Source organism: Fonsecaea erecta (assembly GCF_001651985.1).
Source record: "Fonsecaea erecta strain CBS 125763 chromosome Unknown Scaff3, whole genome shotgun sequence".
Classification (NCBI taxonomy): domain Eukaryota; kingdom Fungi; phylum Ascomycota; class Eurotiomycetes; order Chaetothyriales; family Herpotrichiellaceae; genus Fonsecaea; species Fonsecaea erecta.
In genome coordinates, this window is record NW_017387246.1 from 599,796 (window position 1) to 612,632 (window position 12,837).

General features: G+C 53.8%; 5 protein-coding genes across 5 annotated transcripts; 1 reads left to right on the plus strand and 4 right to left on the minus strand.

Moving 5' to 3' along the window:
- Positions 1–1,102: 1,102 nt before the first annotated feature.
- On the minus strand, positions 1,103–2,269 carry AYL99_03471 (hypothetical protein; the record flags this gene model as incomplete). The annotated part of the gene is made up of 1 exon (XM_018834987.1): positions 1,103–2,269. The coding sequence occupies one exon, from the start codon at positions 2,267–2,269 to the stop codon at positions 1,103–1,105; it is 1,167 nt and encodes a 388-aa protein (XP_018694637.1).
- Positions 2,270–3,307: 1,038 nt separating this feature from the next.
- Positions 3,308–5,278, minus strand: AYL99_03472 (hypothetical protein; the record flags this gene model as incomplete). The annotated part of the gene is made up of 6 exons (XM_018834988.1): positions 3,308–3,383; positions 3,450–3,950; positions 4,003–4,024; positions 4,080–4,548; positions 4,631–4,693; positions 4,748–5,278. 6 exons carry the CDS (start codon positions 5,276–5,278, stop codon positions 3,308–3,310), a joined length of 1,662 nt encoding a protein of 553 aa, XP_018694638.1.
- A 1,148-nt stretch (positions 5,279–6,426) lies between these two features.
- Positions 6,427–7,825, minus strand: AYL99_03473 (salicylate hydroxylase; the record flags this gene model as incomplete). The annotated part of the gene is made up of 2 exons (XM_018834989.1): positions 6,427–7,122; positions 7,175–7,825. The coding sequence occupies 2 exons, from the start codon at positions 7,823–7,825 to the stop codon at positions 6,427–6,429; spliced, it is 1,347 nt and encodes a 448-aa protein (XP_018694639.1).
- Positions 7,826–8,546: 721 nt separating this feature from the next.
- Positions 8,547–10,217, plus strand: AYL99_03474 (hypothetical protein; the record flags this gene model as incomplete). Its single annotated transcript, XM_018834990.1, has 1 exon — positions 8,547–10,217. One exon carries the CDS (start codon positions 8,547–8,549, stop codon positions 10,215–10,217), a length of 1,671 nt encoding a protein of 556 aa, XP_018694640.1.
- Positions 10,218–10,542: 325 nt separating this feature from the next.
- Positions 10,543–12,504, minus strand: AYL99_03475 (hypothetical protein; the record flags this gene model as incomplete). The annotated part of the gene is made up of 1 exon (XM_018834991.1): positions 10,543–12,504. One exon carries the CDS (start codon positions 12,502–12,504, stop codon positions 10,543–10,545), a length of 1,962 nt encoding a protein of 653 aa, XP_018694641.1.
- Positions 12,505–12,837: the final 333 nt, after the last annotated feature.

Genomic DNA, 12,837 nt, shown 5'->3' on the forward strand with positions numbered 1-12,837 from the left:
GCCTGATGCTCCCCCAGTACGTCCCGGAGATTTCTTGAGGCTGCTTCCACGGACTGATTCATCACCGATTGGAAGTTTCTGTACATTCTTCACGCCATATCTCGCGCTCAAGACCCGAAGTCATTCCCTTTGTAGAGACTATTTCCAGACTGGCGAAAGCAAAAAGACACAGGTTTAACAACATTCTGGTCGATAAAAGCCGAATATGGAAATTTGACAGGGTCGATATCTGCAACTTCGAAGATTAAACCTTGTGGCCACGAGTCATCAATACCGACAGCGTGATTACAACAGCGAAAGTCGAGTCAGTCGTTGCGCCTGGAGGAGACTGTGAGGCAGGACCGAGGTCAAGTGGGATGGCACGTGACTGGTACTGCCGAGGGTCAGGCTGGCTCGCAGGACAAGGATATCAAGGAGAATTATGGCATTGCGACTCCAACGCAGCTAGATCCGTCCAAGCAATATATGGCTGAAAATCAGACCAGATCCCTGACACACCATTTCCTGAATATCTTCTCATTGCCAAAGAAGCGGGTTATCTCAATAGTGTCATATCCGCATGTAGCACCCTTCCACCTAACCTATACCCTGACTCAGCATGTCAGGAGGCTTCTCAGGCAGCCTCGTCACAAATGGAAACTCTGTTCACAAAAGGGTATTGTGCAATCCAGAAAGGAGATATCGGCAATTGTATTTGCAAATGGCTCCACAAGAGAAAGAGAGTGGCTGCGTTTGACCAATTCTTCCAGTGGCTGCGTCTGTTCCACTGAATGCAGAAGCCTGTGAAAGCGAGAGACTAGCATCTCCACAAACTGGGTCTTGAGCTTGGACGCCATGTCGGTGTCTATCCATCACTCCTGGAAGAACGATTGTGGTTGTGTACATATGTCGACCTTCGCAAGGCGGCATGGGCAAGGATGTGCCAAGGCATGAATCGTCACCCTTCACGGCGCCTAGTCGATAGTGACTGGTTACGCCAACCAGAGGGCACCTTCTGCGCGCCAAACTGGCTGAACAAGACGTACACGTAGAACGCGGTCGATATACAGATTTCCAAAAATGGTCACAAAAGAAACTCGTCACCATACACATTCAGCTCAGCTCATGACATCCGGGCATAGTCCTGAGGGTTATATCGGTACTGTTGCTGAGCTTGTTGCTGTTGAGCTGACATTGCATTCGGTTCTGGGGTTCTCGGCGACCTATTCTGCATGTTTCCATTGCTTGCCGGTAATTCCGCTACGAACGCTCGCTTCTCCATGCCAGGAGATGCCATTCCGCCGTGGGGTACCGAGCTCGGCATCGAGCTGACAGACTCCGCATAGCTTTGTCGGTCGGACTGGCTGCTGTTGTGCGGGAAGTCGCTTTGGTTCGGGGAGCTGGCAGACAGTTCCGAGACAGCCGACGAGAATCTGTTCGGATGTAGTTGTTGTTGCTGTTGCTGCTGAGGCGGAGGTGGCTGCATAAAATGGGTGCTTCCCTCCATTTCAATCGCCAGGCCCTGAGCCGGGGGCACCTGTGAGTATTGGTATTGTGGGCCCGGTGAGCCGTACATGGATTGTCTCGCATATGCGGACTGTTGGAATGTCGAGACCGCCGGGGATTGGGGGAACCCGGACTGTGGGTTGGGCGAGAGCATGGACGGCGAATAATGTCCCTGCTGTTGGAAAGTCTGAGAGCGATCTGCCGGGTTCAGCGTTTTGAGTCTGCCATCTTCCATCATCGCATTCAACACGCCAGCGTCAATCAATTCTGCCTTCTTCACCAGGCGGTCAACCATGGTCTTGGAGGCAGCCTTCATCTCTTTCTTGACGAACGACACCATGGCCGGGTTGCACTTGATTTCAATGTCTTCGCGTAGATAGAGACCCTCGGGGGGAGCATTGCTGCCCAGTTCCCGCGACTCGGGAGGCTCGCCCGGTTGGTTGCCCCGAATCTGCCACTTGTTGCGCAGGTCCACACCCATGGGCGCATAGACATGTGTCTGCAAGCCCCACGGCATGTCATGGAAACAGCCCTTGAAAGATATTTTGCCTGCTCCGGCCTTTCCTATGCCCGGGACATACTGAATCCTCTCGTTGATCTCATACCACGTGGAGAAGAACTCGTCGGCGGGCGCAGTCTGCGGGGCTTTGATGGCTTTGTAGCCGATCACAAGGGGATTGAGCTCGATGATTTCGCCATGATTGTGTAGCATGTCGATGGCCAGCTGACGTGGAATATGCGAGGGGATCGGGGTGATGTTGGTGTAAACGGACTTCCTCTTCATCATGAGTTCGGCGGCCGATCGGCGCAGGTATTCGCTCTAATCAAAGTTGGAGGTTTCGAGGTCGACAATAGTAACGTTGGCTGGGAGCACTCGTCGATGGGCTTTCTATAGGGTTTCAGGAAGATGAAAAGTGGCAGGAAAATCGCAGGCAGAAAAGGATGTCAGATTGCGAAGGGACAAGCTGTGACAAGGTTTATGCAGTAGTAGCCCTCCTCGTCCCCCCAGGTCTAATTTGCGAAGCTGACCAGAAGCTGAGCCGGGAAAAGGCCAGCGCACGCACTGAGGCGAATAATCTTGGCCTTCTTGGGCAGGGGGAATAGGGTGGAAGGCTATCCGGAAAGAAATACGGGTTTGTGGCGGCCGCGGACTTGTGGGTGGTTGGGCGATTATCTACTCATGCGCAGGAGGATGAGATACTGAGCGACATCCTGCGCGAATTGTTACCAAGGTCGAGCCTGATTAAATAATGGACGGGACAAGCAGCGCAGGACGGGGTACCGGGAAGGGTGGTTGTTGCTATTGTAATCTTAGGGCTGCAGCAATCACTAGCATTAATACTCGGAACACGGGAGACTATGCATCCTGCAGGGCCCTCTCGTATATAGACGCTCCTTGGAGCCTGGAGTCTCGAACCGGTAGCCCGTGGGTGCCACGGAACATGGAGGCCTGAAAAACTCTGGGCTGCTGATCGTGCTGATTGCACCGATGGGCATCTTCACCGTTCCCCCCCAAAAGCCCCAGGCGCGTCACGAGCGTGGCGGAGTGGAACAAGGTCATCCTCTAAATATCTCAGCTGCGGCTTGATTGGCGGCTGTCAGCCACTGCCCAAGTCCGGCGGGCACTGAGTTACGGAGAGGGGGAGAGAGAGAGAAAGTCGAAGACACACCCCAGTTGAAGAGACTTGAAGAGGAAGGTCCCTGTGTCCCATGGGCTGGATGTCTCGCTGCAATTATTCTCACCCAGCTCCGCCACTGAGCACCACGTTCTAGAGCACGGGAGTCTTCGGTAGTGATTGCTTATTTGTCAACCCCGTCGCCCCTAGAAGTCGTCATTCATATACCGCTGGAGCCACGCAGTCCTGCCAATCCGGGATCGGATTCTCTTGCCAAATATCCTGTTCAGGAGTCAGCCTTGTCACGCTGCAATACGTGCGAGATCCGTCACGAAGGCTGAAACGTACCAGAGAGGGATTGTCAAGAGACAGACAAACAAGAAGAGGCCTCCCAGAATGCAGAAGACTTCCAAGGCCCCATCCTGAGCCAGCCAGTTATTGACAAAATAGGTCAGGCCAAAGGTGAGGAGATTGCGGGCGTTGATGGCCACGAATGCTTCCTCGTTCAACTTGGGGTAAGAGTCGATCACATAACCAAAGACACAGGTCGATGCAAACGCCAAACTCATGTTGGCGAACCCAAAAGTCAGCACGGGCCCCAGCCAATGCGTCTGGTAATGCACGGTCGCTCCGAATCCAAAGAAACCCACCGTGCCCAGGATGATGACAACGACGATGAGCACCAGGCGGAACTCAGGTTCGTAGATCCCCTTGTTCTTCTTGGTCAAGTAGAGGCAAATCGCGTCGTTGAGTGGCCCAGAGATGACTTCTCCAATCAATGTCAAAATAAAGGGCGACAAGCTGATCAGTCCAACTTGGGACACGGAAAAGTTGTAAGGTGGAGCGACGCTACAAGCTTCTGTTAGTCTTCGCCGTGACACGAAATATAGAGGAAACTCACAAGATCACGCCGTTGACCACCGCTGCAGACATTATGTTAGCGTGTATCGAAGTTGTTGCACCAACATGAGAACTTACAAAAGACAACAATCCAGGTCAAGGTCGTGCCATACATGAGGAATCCCCAAAATACGGCCGGATAGAAGAAGAGCACCACAGGGCGCGTAAAGATCTTGTACATCGGAGCATAGCTGTATCGTCCGGTGAAAACCCTCAGCGACTGCATAAATGACATCTTCGGTTCGGCAGATCCACGCGTGGCTGCGTAGGACAGATGTTTGTCCTTTTCTCCTTGAGCTTGGGAAATATCGTGTTCGTGTCCCAACGTCATGTGGACGTGTTGCGCACCCGGCTTTTCAGGATCCGTGCTGACCGTGTCTGAAACCGGAACGACTACAACAGCGTCTCGACGATATGTGGTTTCAGGGACCAGGAAGAATACAGCGAACATGAGCACGCCGAACATGATGGCGCATACCCCAAACGTCCACTGATAGCCGTCGTACTCAATAATGTATCCTGCAACCAAGGCGCCACCAGAGATTCCCTGGTTCAGAGTCAGTACACGAATATTTGGGGTTAGATGGTTAGCCATGGAGACTTGCCGTCAGCAGAAACAAATTCCACACCGCGATTCGGGTAGCCCTTTCATGCACAAAGTAGAGGTCACCAATAGTACATTGGACAAGGACCTAGGCGCAAACGCATGAGCACACTTCGTAGTTTCTGGAATGGATCTTAAATACCTCATACGGTGCCATGCCGACGCCGCTTATGACCCTTGAGGCCAGAAAGCTGTTGTAATTGCCCGCCTTCGCACCCCAGACAGAGCAAGCAAACATGATGCAGCTCGCAAGGATATAGATCGGCCTCTTGCCGTATATCTTGGCCAGAGGGTTGGTCAAGAACAGACCCAGTCCAATAGTGAGAATTAGCCACGCCGTAGCCTGCGACAAGATTTCGACCGTGATGTGGAGCTGAGCCGAGATCTCAACGAAACCAGGACTCAACATAGGACCGAATGCTCCCACAACCGCAGCGGAGAGTGAAACAATCAGAAGAATCATTTCCTTCTTCCATTGTGGCCAATTCAGGGGGTCATTTGGAGAGTCCGATGGTTGAGGAACCAGGATGATGTTTGAAAATCTGCCCTTTCCATGTTTCAACATCTCTCGTGGTATCTCGGAGTACTCTGGTGGCAGGTCATCCTGATCGCTCATGAAAGACGTGCCAGGCACGTTTTCCAGTTTCTTGCAGTCGAGGATTCCGAACGGCATTTTGGAGAAATATGACTTTTCGACGTAAAGTCGGTGGCAAGGCTGTTGGAAGAAAACAATGCTCCGTAATACTCTGGGGCAAGCTCAAGTTTAAGTATCGAAAGATAAACGGAACGACCTCCGCACTGTTCTGTACGCAGAGGTTGTTCTTGTGGTGCCTTCCCCCTGCAAGCGTTTGGGCATGTGCCACGAGCAAGCGAGAGTGGCCGTCCCACTGCATGGACAGACCAGTGGACGTTGCGCGAGGGACCGGAAGTGGTAACCCAGCACCATGAAGCCTCGCTCGGGCGTCTCACCCATCGCAGCTGTAAGTGAGAGGGGACGCCGGAATACTCCCACTGACGAGCATTCAAGGGGCTGGCCAGGCGTGGACGATATGAACCTTGAGATCAGCGGTGCACCTGTGGTTCAGATTGAGCAAGACGCATTAGGACATGCATCTACCCCAGCTGGACAAAGTGGGATATGGTGGGGTTCATCTTCGGATGGCGCACCGTTGTCGATCAGTCTCGATTGGAAATCCATCTCTTTGCGATAGCGATGCTAGCTTCGAGGATGTGCTCTTGAGGACAGAGTCCCGGCAGTTGAGCTGGCTATGTAGGCGTGGAAGAGTGTGTCAGGTTCGTGTCGACCGCCCTACACAGGTGTTGCTGCCACAAGCCACACTGAGAAATGCAGCTGTTGGCTGTTGGCTTGTTGGTTTTGCAAAGTCTCCTCCATCTCCATATTGATTACATGTCTTTTCATCTTGTGCCCTTTTTGACGGGGATTCCAGCATCGCTGCCGGGTTAGGGTTTGCATGGAGGTGAAGACCGATTCTGGCGACTTCAGGAATACAGTAATGGAACAGCCGTGCACTGCTAGCATCGTTTTAGTGCATGGATGAGGTGAAGGTATCAACTTGAAGGCCGTGCAGATGGCAGATCAGCCCTTTAAGGTGTAGATAGTTGAAATGGCAGAGAGTGGAAGTGAAGAAGTCAGAATAAGACTCAGGCGGACTCACAAGAAGAGCCGCATCGAGCGACTACTACTACTACTGTATAAACCTGCGGGAAATGCCCGACAGCGCTTTACCTAAGACTCGGTCATCATCCTTTGTCAACTACATGATGACACCGCTGATGCTCTCTCTGCTTCTACATTATGCACTACGCGAGCTGGTCAATCTCTTGGGCAAGCGTCGTCTGCACTCCATTAGAAGCTGGCGGCTCAGAAACGCTGTCAGTTTTCACCGACACGCCTCGATCCAGCTGCTTCAGCACATCGTCGACCACCTCGTACGCGTGCTTCTCTGCATCGAAATCCAGCAGCCACGCCTCCCTCTTCAAGTGCAAAGACTTGACATCCTTCCAGATCTTGTCCCAGTCGGCCTTGTGCCACTGCTCGCGCGTCGTGACGCCTGTCTTCTGCGCACGGTGGACGCGCTCATATCGGATGGCTTCGTATGCCCGGATGGCTCGAGGAACATTGTCCTTGCCGCTCTTCTCCAGCGTGATAGCAAGAGTCACTCCGTCTTCCATTGACTGGCTTGCTCCTTGGATTGATGTTGGTAGAAAAGGGTGTGCAGCATCACCGATCAGAGCAATTCGAGCCTTTGGCGAGATGAAGGTTGGCAATGGATCTCGAAAGACAAGCTTATAATCGACAAGCCGGTCTGCAGGGGTGGCGTCAACAATGTCATGGACTATCGGAGCCCAGCCTTGCAGGTTCCTCTTGACTTCCTCCTTGTTGCCAGGGAATTGCCAATCCTCGTCGATATCCGCATCATCTTTGTGTGTCAGCACCCAGCTGAATTCTGTCCCGTTCTTTATTGACGCAGCCAGGAAATGTTTGTCTTCACCAATCTGCAGCTAAAGTCAGAGAGTCGAACATTAAGCATGGTGTTACCGTGCTTACCCATCCGGAATGAGAGTCGCCATTCACCACCAAGTGCTTCGTCCTTTCATTCTTGGCCAGATCATCCGAGGAAAACCAGGAGCGGTACACGGCATATCCTGATGGCTTGGGTCGGTCTTCGAAACCCAGCACGATCTTCCTTCCCGCTGACTTGACACCCTCGGCCGCAAAGACGCAGTCGGCCGACAACCTCTCGCCGTTTGCGAACACGCCCGCTTCTATGTCCGTCTCGAAGTAGTCCGTCACTTGCTGACCGAGTCGGATATCAATTCCCCTCGCTTTGGCATGCTGAAAGACGACATGGTGAATCTCTCCCCTGTGGCCGTTGATGCGTCTGCCCCATTGTCTCTCGACATCCCATATTTGCCTCGTGGCGAAATTTCCCTTCCAGTCATAAAAATCAAGCCCTTCGCTGTGATGACTGATTGGTTCTAGCTCCTCAACCACACCTTCCCATCGTTCAAAGATATGACCAGAGTTCGATGAAAAGCTAATGATATCCCCCAACGGCTTCAGTTCGGGAACTTTCTCGAGTAATATCACCGAATGGCCCTTTCGGTCACATTCTATTGCTGCACATAGTCCAGCAAACCCAGCACCGACAATGATCACCTTGATCCCGGAGGGAGGTAGCCTCGCGAAGCTGGACATCTTGTGCAGGCTGCTTTCGTCTCAATGCTCGTCGAAAATGCAAATAGGGATGCCAGTCAATCGACACCTTTCACTCGAGTCGATATAAAACTTTCCAAATCTCTTGCACGGTAATAGTTACATGTTCTGGTCGCCTTGACTCCCTCGGCCCCAGGCACCATCGACCGTTCCCATGTCTACTCCCACGAGTGGATCGCCACCAGCACCGTCCACTATCCAAATCGAGAACTGATGCACGGCACGGAGAAAGACATCTTCGAGATGGGGGTTTCCCGGGACCTCGTCAACACTCGCAACTGCCGAAGATCTTGACTGTTGTCGTCCTCATGGCTCACAATAATGGGCATTCTCCGCACCCGCATTGGCCGCCCCACGACGAGCGGATCTTCTCTTTGATGTGGCAGGGTCCTTTCCCCGCCAAAGGGGAATGCGCCATTCAATTAATGAAGAGGTTTGTTTAGGTGCTCCCAGTTTGCCAGAATCGGCGGAGGGGGACACAACGGCAATGCTCCGGTAGCTCTCCGATTCCTCTGGATTCTCTCGTTCTTTGTGCGTCCCCCAAATATTCGTGAAGGAAACTGTTTCACAGTTGGAAGCCTTGGTCCTTCTTGTTGCTCTCACTGAGACCAATAAGCTGCCTCGCTACCACGTTCAAGAGATTATATCTGGTAGTGTTCGAAAGCGAGAAACTATTTTCGCTGTGTCGACACTCTCCACCAAGATGAGCTGGTCAGTCATCTTCTACGTCTGGTCTGGTGCGACATGTTTGTTGTTCCTCGGCGTGCTGGGTGTTCTGATCCACGATGTCATTCTATGGAAGCGCATGCCGCCCGGGCCTCAGCCTTTGCCGTTCATTGGCAACAAATTGGACGTTCCAGCCAAGTATCCCTGGGTCCAGTTCCAGGAATGGTCGAGGAAGTACGGGCCAATTTACACCCTGTGGTTCGGTCGGCGACCGACCGTGATCATTTCTGATCCCAATGTGGCGGTCGACTTGCTGGAGAAACGCTCTCACAAGTACAGTTCGCGCCCTCGTTTCGTTGCCATGGGAGAGATCTTCTGGGACATGAGCAGTATCCTCGTACAGCCTTATGGCAAGGACTGGTCCGTTCGCCGGAAAGCTCTGCACAGTGTGCTCACCCAGAAAGCGCTGCAGCATTATAAGCCCGTCCAGGAGGCTGAAGCCACACGTCTCTGCCACCAACTTCTTGAGCACCCAGAAGACTTGGACAATCTTCTAAACCGCTTCACGGCGTCGATCGTATTCACCATCGCCTACGGACACCGCATCGACAGCATGCAATCGCCCATCATCCGTCAGCGGATGAAGATCATGCACTGGAACGCTGCCATCAACGTGCCGGGGCGGTATCTTGTCGAGTCATTCCCCATCCTCAAGCACGTTCCGGACGCTTTGGCGCCGTGGAAGCGGGAGATCAAATCCTGGGGCATGGAAGAACAGCAAGCCAATGCCCAGTTACTCGACTACGTCCGCGAGGACATTGAAAACGCAAAGAAACCTGGTGCTCCTCCGCTTCCCAACAGTCTGGCCAAGCAGCTCCTGGAGAACCGCGCCGCAGACCCTTCTGCATTTGCTCTGCTTCGTGAGAGGGACTTTGCGAGCTTGCCCGCGTCAGTATTCGGCGCCGGCGCCGACACCACCGCGTCCACTCTTTCCTCGGCGATTCTCGCCATCATCACCAACCAAGAAGTCCTCGCGGCTGCGCACGCCGAGCTCGACGCGGTGATCGGCCAAGACCGCCTGCCAAGCTACACGGACGAACCCTCCCTGCCCTACATCAGGGCGATCTGCAAGGAAGCCCTTCGCTGGCGCCCCGTGGCCGTGCTGGGCGGCACGCCGCACGCGAGCACCGAGGCGGACACTTACAACGGCTATTACATCCCCAAGGGCACCAACATTCTGGGGAACAGCTGGGCCATCAACCTCAACGAGCAATACTACCCGAACCCGGACCACTTCAATCCGCTGCGGTTTCTGGACGTCGATGACCCGGCGTCGCTGGGGTACCTGCCCAAGGAGTACCTCGCGGCCACGCCCCTGGAGCGCGGCAAACCCCATCCCTCCAAGCTGGGCCACTCGTCGTTCGGCTGGGGCCGCCGCATCTGCCCCGGCGCCGACCTGGCGTCGAACAACCTGTACATCGCCATGGCGCGCGTGCTGTGGTGCTTCGACATCCGCCCGACCAAGGGTTATGTCTACGACACGTACGACTACACCGACGGCTTCAACATCCGCCCCAACGGCTACAAGTGCGACATCACCATCCGCAGCGAACGCCACAGGCAAGTTCTGGAGAAGGACTACCAGGAGGCCAAGGACTATCTGGTCACGAATTTCCCCCTGTTCAAGGAGCACGAGATTGTGGTGTGAGTGGTGAGAGGTGAGCTGGTGGGTGGAGTCGCATGAAGACGGGTGGTCGGTGCGACCAGGATGGAGAGTGTAGTTCCATCAGTAACGAACGAGTTTGAGACTGGATAGAGATTTTGTGCGTCGAGATATAGTGAGGCCTGCGAGACTGGGCGCCGTTGATGAGAACGTGTCCCTTGCAAGAGAAAAGATGGAGGACTGAACTGAACGACTCGTTTTTGAATTTCCAATAGACTCTCTTGCTGGAAGAGGCTGCCGTATTAAAAAGATGGCATTGAAGCCTTAAGGCCCTCTGAGGATTCCGAGCATCTCTTGAAGCAAGGATCGTTCAGCCCGTGCCCTGCATACGCCTGATCCGCTCTTCAGCCGCTCTCGCCCTGCGTTCCCTCTCCAGCCTCATGCGCATCTCGGGAGTCAGTCCACGCACCTCTTCCTCTCTCTTCTCCGCGCCAGTCTTTTCTGCCACGGCGGCGAGCGTCTTGCCAGCTCCGGCTTTCTTTTCTAGCCTGTTCACATTACGCTTTTCTTCCTCCAGCCGGAGTTGTTCCAGACCAGCTTTCCTGCGCTGAGCTTCCGCGGCGTCGGAGGCCGCTTTCTCTTGTGCCGCCTTTGCATCGGCTTCTTCTTGTGAGAGAGGTGAGGGGACATGCGCCGCGGACCAGTCGAAGACATTTTCGCCGAGTTGGTGTCGAGCAATGCGGAAGGCGTCTCGGGTCTTGGCGTCGCCGGCGATCTCGTACGCCGTTTTGCCGTCGCCGTTCTTGATAGTCGGATCAGCGTGCGCCTTGCTGAGCAAAGCTAACACCAATGCTGGCGAATTGGTCGACGCAGAGAGGTGGAGCGGAGTCGGCGCGTGATGATAGTCGGCCGCAGGAAAGAAGGGGAAATCCGGCGAGAGTTCGTTCTTCGTCAAGTAAAGCAAGACTCCAGGTGCCTTTGAGCGCCGGATTAGACCTTGGAGTTGGGAGGTATGAAACTGAGCGGTCTCCTCTTCTTTACTAAGCTTCGGCGCTTGAGGTTTCGGCTTCGATTCCTTCGCAGCAGCTTTCTCGGACGGGTGTCTTTCAGCAGCCGGCTCAATAAGTTTCCCCACCTTTAGCCTGGTAAGCTCTTGAAACGAACGCAAAAGCTCAGCTTGAGTTGCCCGCCGTGTGCTGAACGGGAAACCACGTATCCTCTTGTCGTTGCTTCTCAGGACTTGACCATCGTAAGGTCCGAACAGTGTTCTTCGGTTGGTACTTCCGGTTGCACGAATGAAGAGCAGTTCGGCGGACTCGATCATCCCTTTCCATTCTGCTAGTACTGCTCTCACATCCGCTTCCAAGGCCATCTCGTTATACCTCCGTATAGACGAACCTGCAGAGTGGGCGTTTCCTTTCGCGTTGTCGTTTGCCGATTGAGAGCCACCCTGTTTCCGTCTCGTGGTATAGCGATGGAAGGTCTTATGAGCCCTAACGACTGGGTGACGCTCCTCAATTCCGCCTGGGCCTTTCCTCAATTCAGGCACCAGAGAGACGATCATGGCCGCAAAATGGCCGCCTCCGATCATGCACAGGAAAAAATGTGGTTCGTTCTCCACAGCGTGTGATGCGTCCCCGTGCGTCTTTCCACTATGCTTTGCGGCTGTTGGTTTGAGCTGCTTCTTTTTGAGGATCTCCACGAGCGAAACAGATGCTTCCTCTTGCTCCTCGTTTGACAACACGGCTCGATAGACGCCCAGTCCAACATCGCTTCCGATCTTGGGACTTGATAACCATAATAATGGCGCATTACCGAAACCCCGCTTGCTAGAGTCTTCCGTGCCATCACTTGCTTGTGGATGAGATATCCTGGCCTGTCGCCTAAGCAGAGCAGTCAGGGTGCTGTCTCCACCTTTGGCCACCTCTTCATCTTCTTCGTCCGACCCTTCAGAGTCTGATCCCGAGAGAGACTCGTCCAAGTCACCGATCATCTTTGTAAATGTGGCTTCATCAACAGGAGGGGTCTGTTTTATGCTGAGTTTGAGGTTGTACCGGTGCAAATCCGACTTGACATGCAGCCGCTGGTCTTGGACACTGTCGAAGGTGACCCTGCAGAGCGCACATGATGTCGAGTTCGCAACGCCATCTTCGCTGAGACTATTCTCTCGGTCCGCAGGTATTCCCTCTGGTCGTGACTCTTGTGGCTGCGGCGGCTGCGACTGTTCTCGTCCTGCAATGGTGAGGGTTAACAGCAGTTCTGTCGGGAGGTCGTAAATGTAGAGAGGCCGCCGTAGGAAAGGGTTTGTATCGGTATGAACCTTGTCCGCCATTCTTTGAGCTCAGAAGTGTAACGGCAACCCTGGGTGTTCTTTTGTAGCACCTACAACAGATCCGATGATTTCCCTTGCCCAACAGCGTCTCCAGGCACACAGTACGTCATCGGCCCCAAACCACGTGATTTCGCGTTGGCTGACCCGCGCTTTGACGCGATTAGTGAACTGAAGCCTGAAGTTTCGCCCGCTTCTCACTTGCATATCTGCTCCCGCCCCAGGTAACTGCCTCTATTTGGGGTGTTGCTGCCTTTCACTTGCACCTCTTGGCTCGTCATTCGAACTGCCCTGTCTCACTTCTAATGAAGATGCCATAAATCAGAAAGGTCTGTC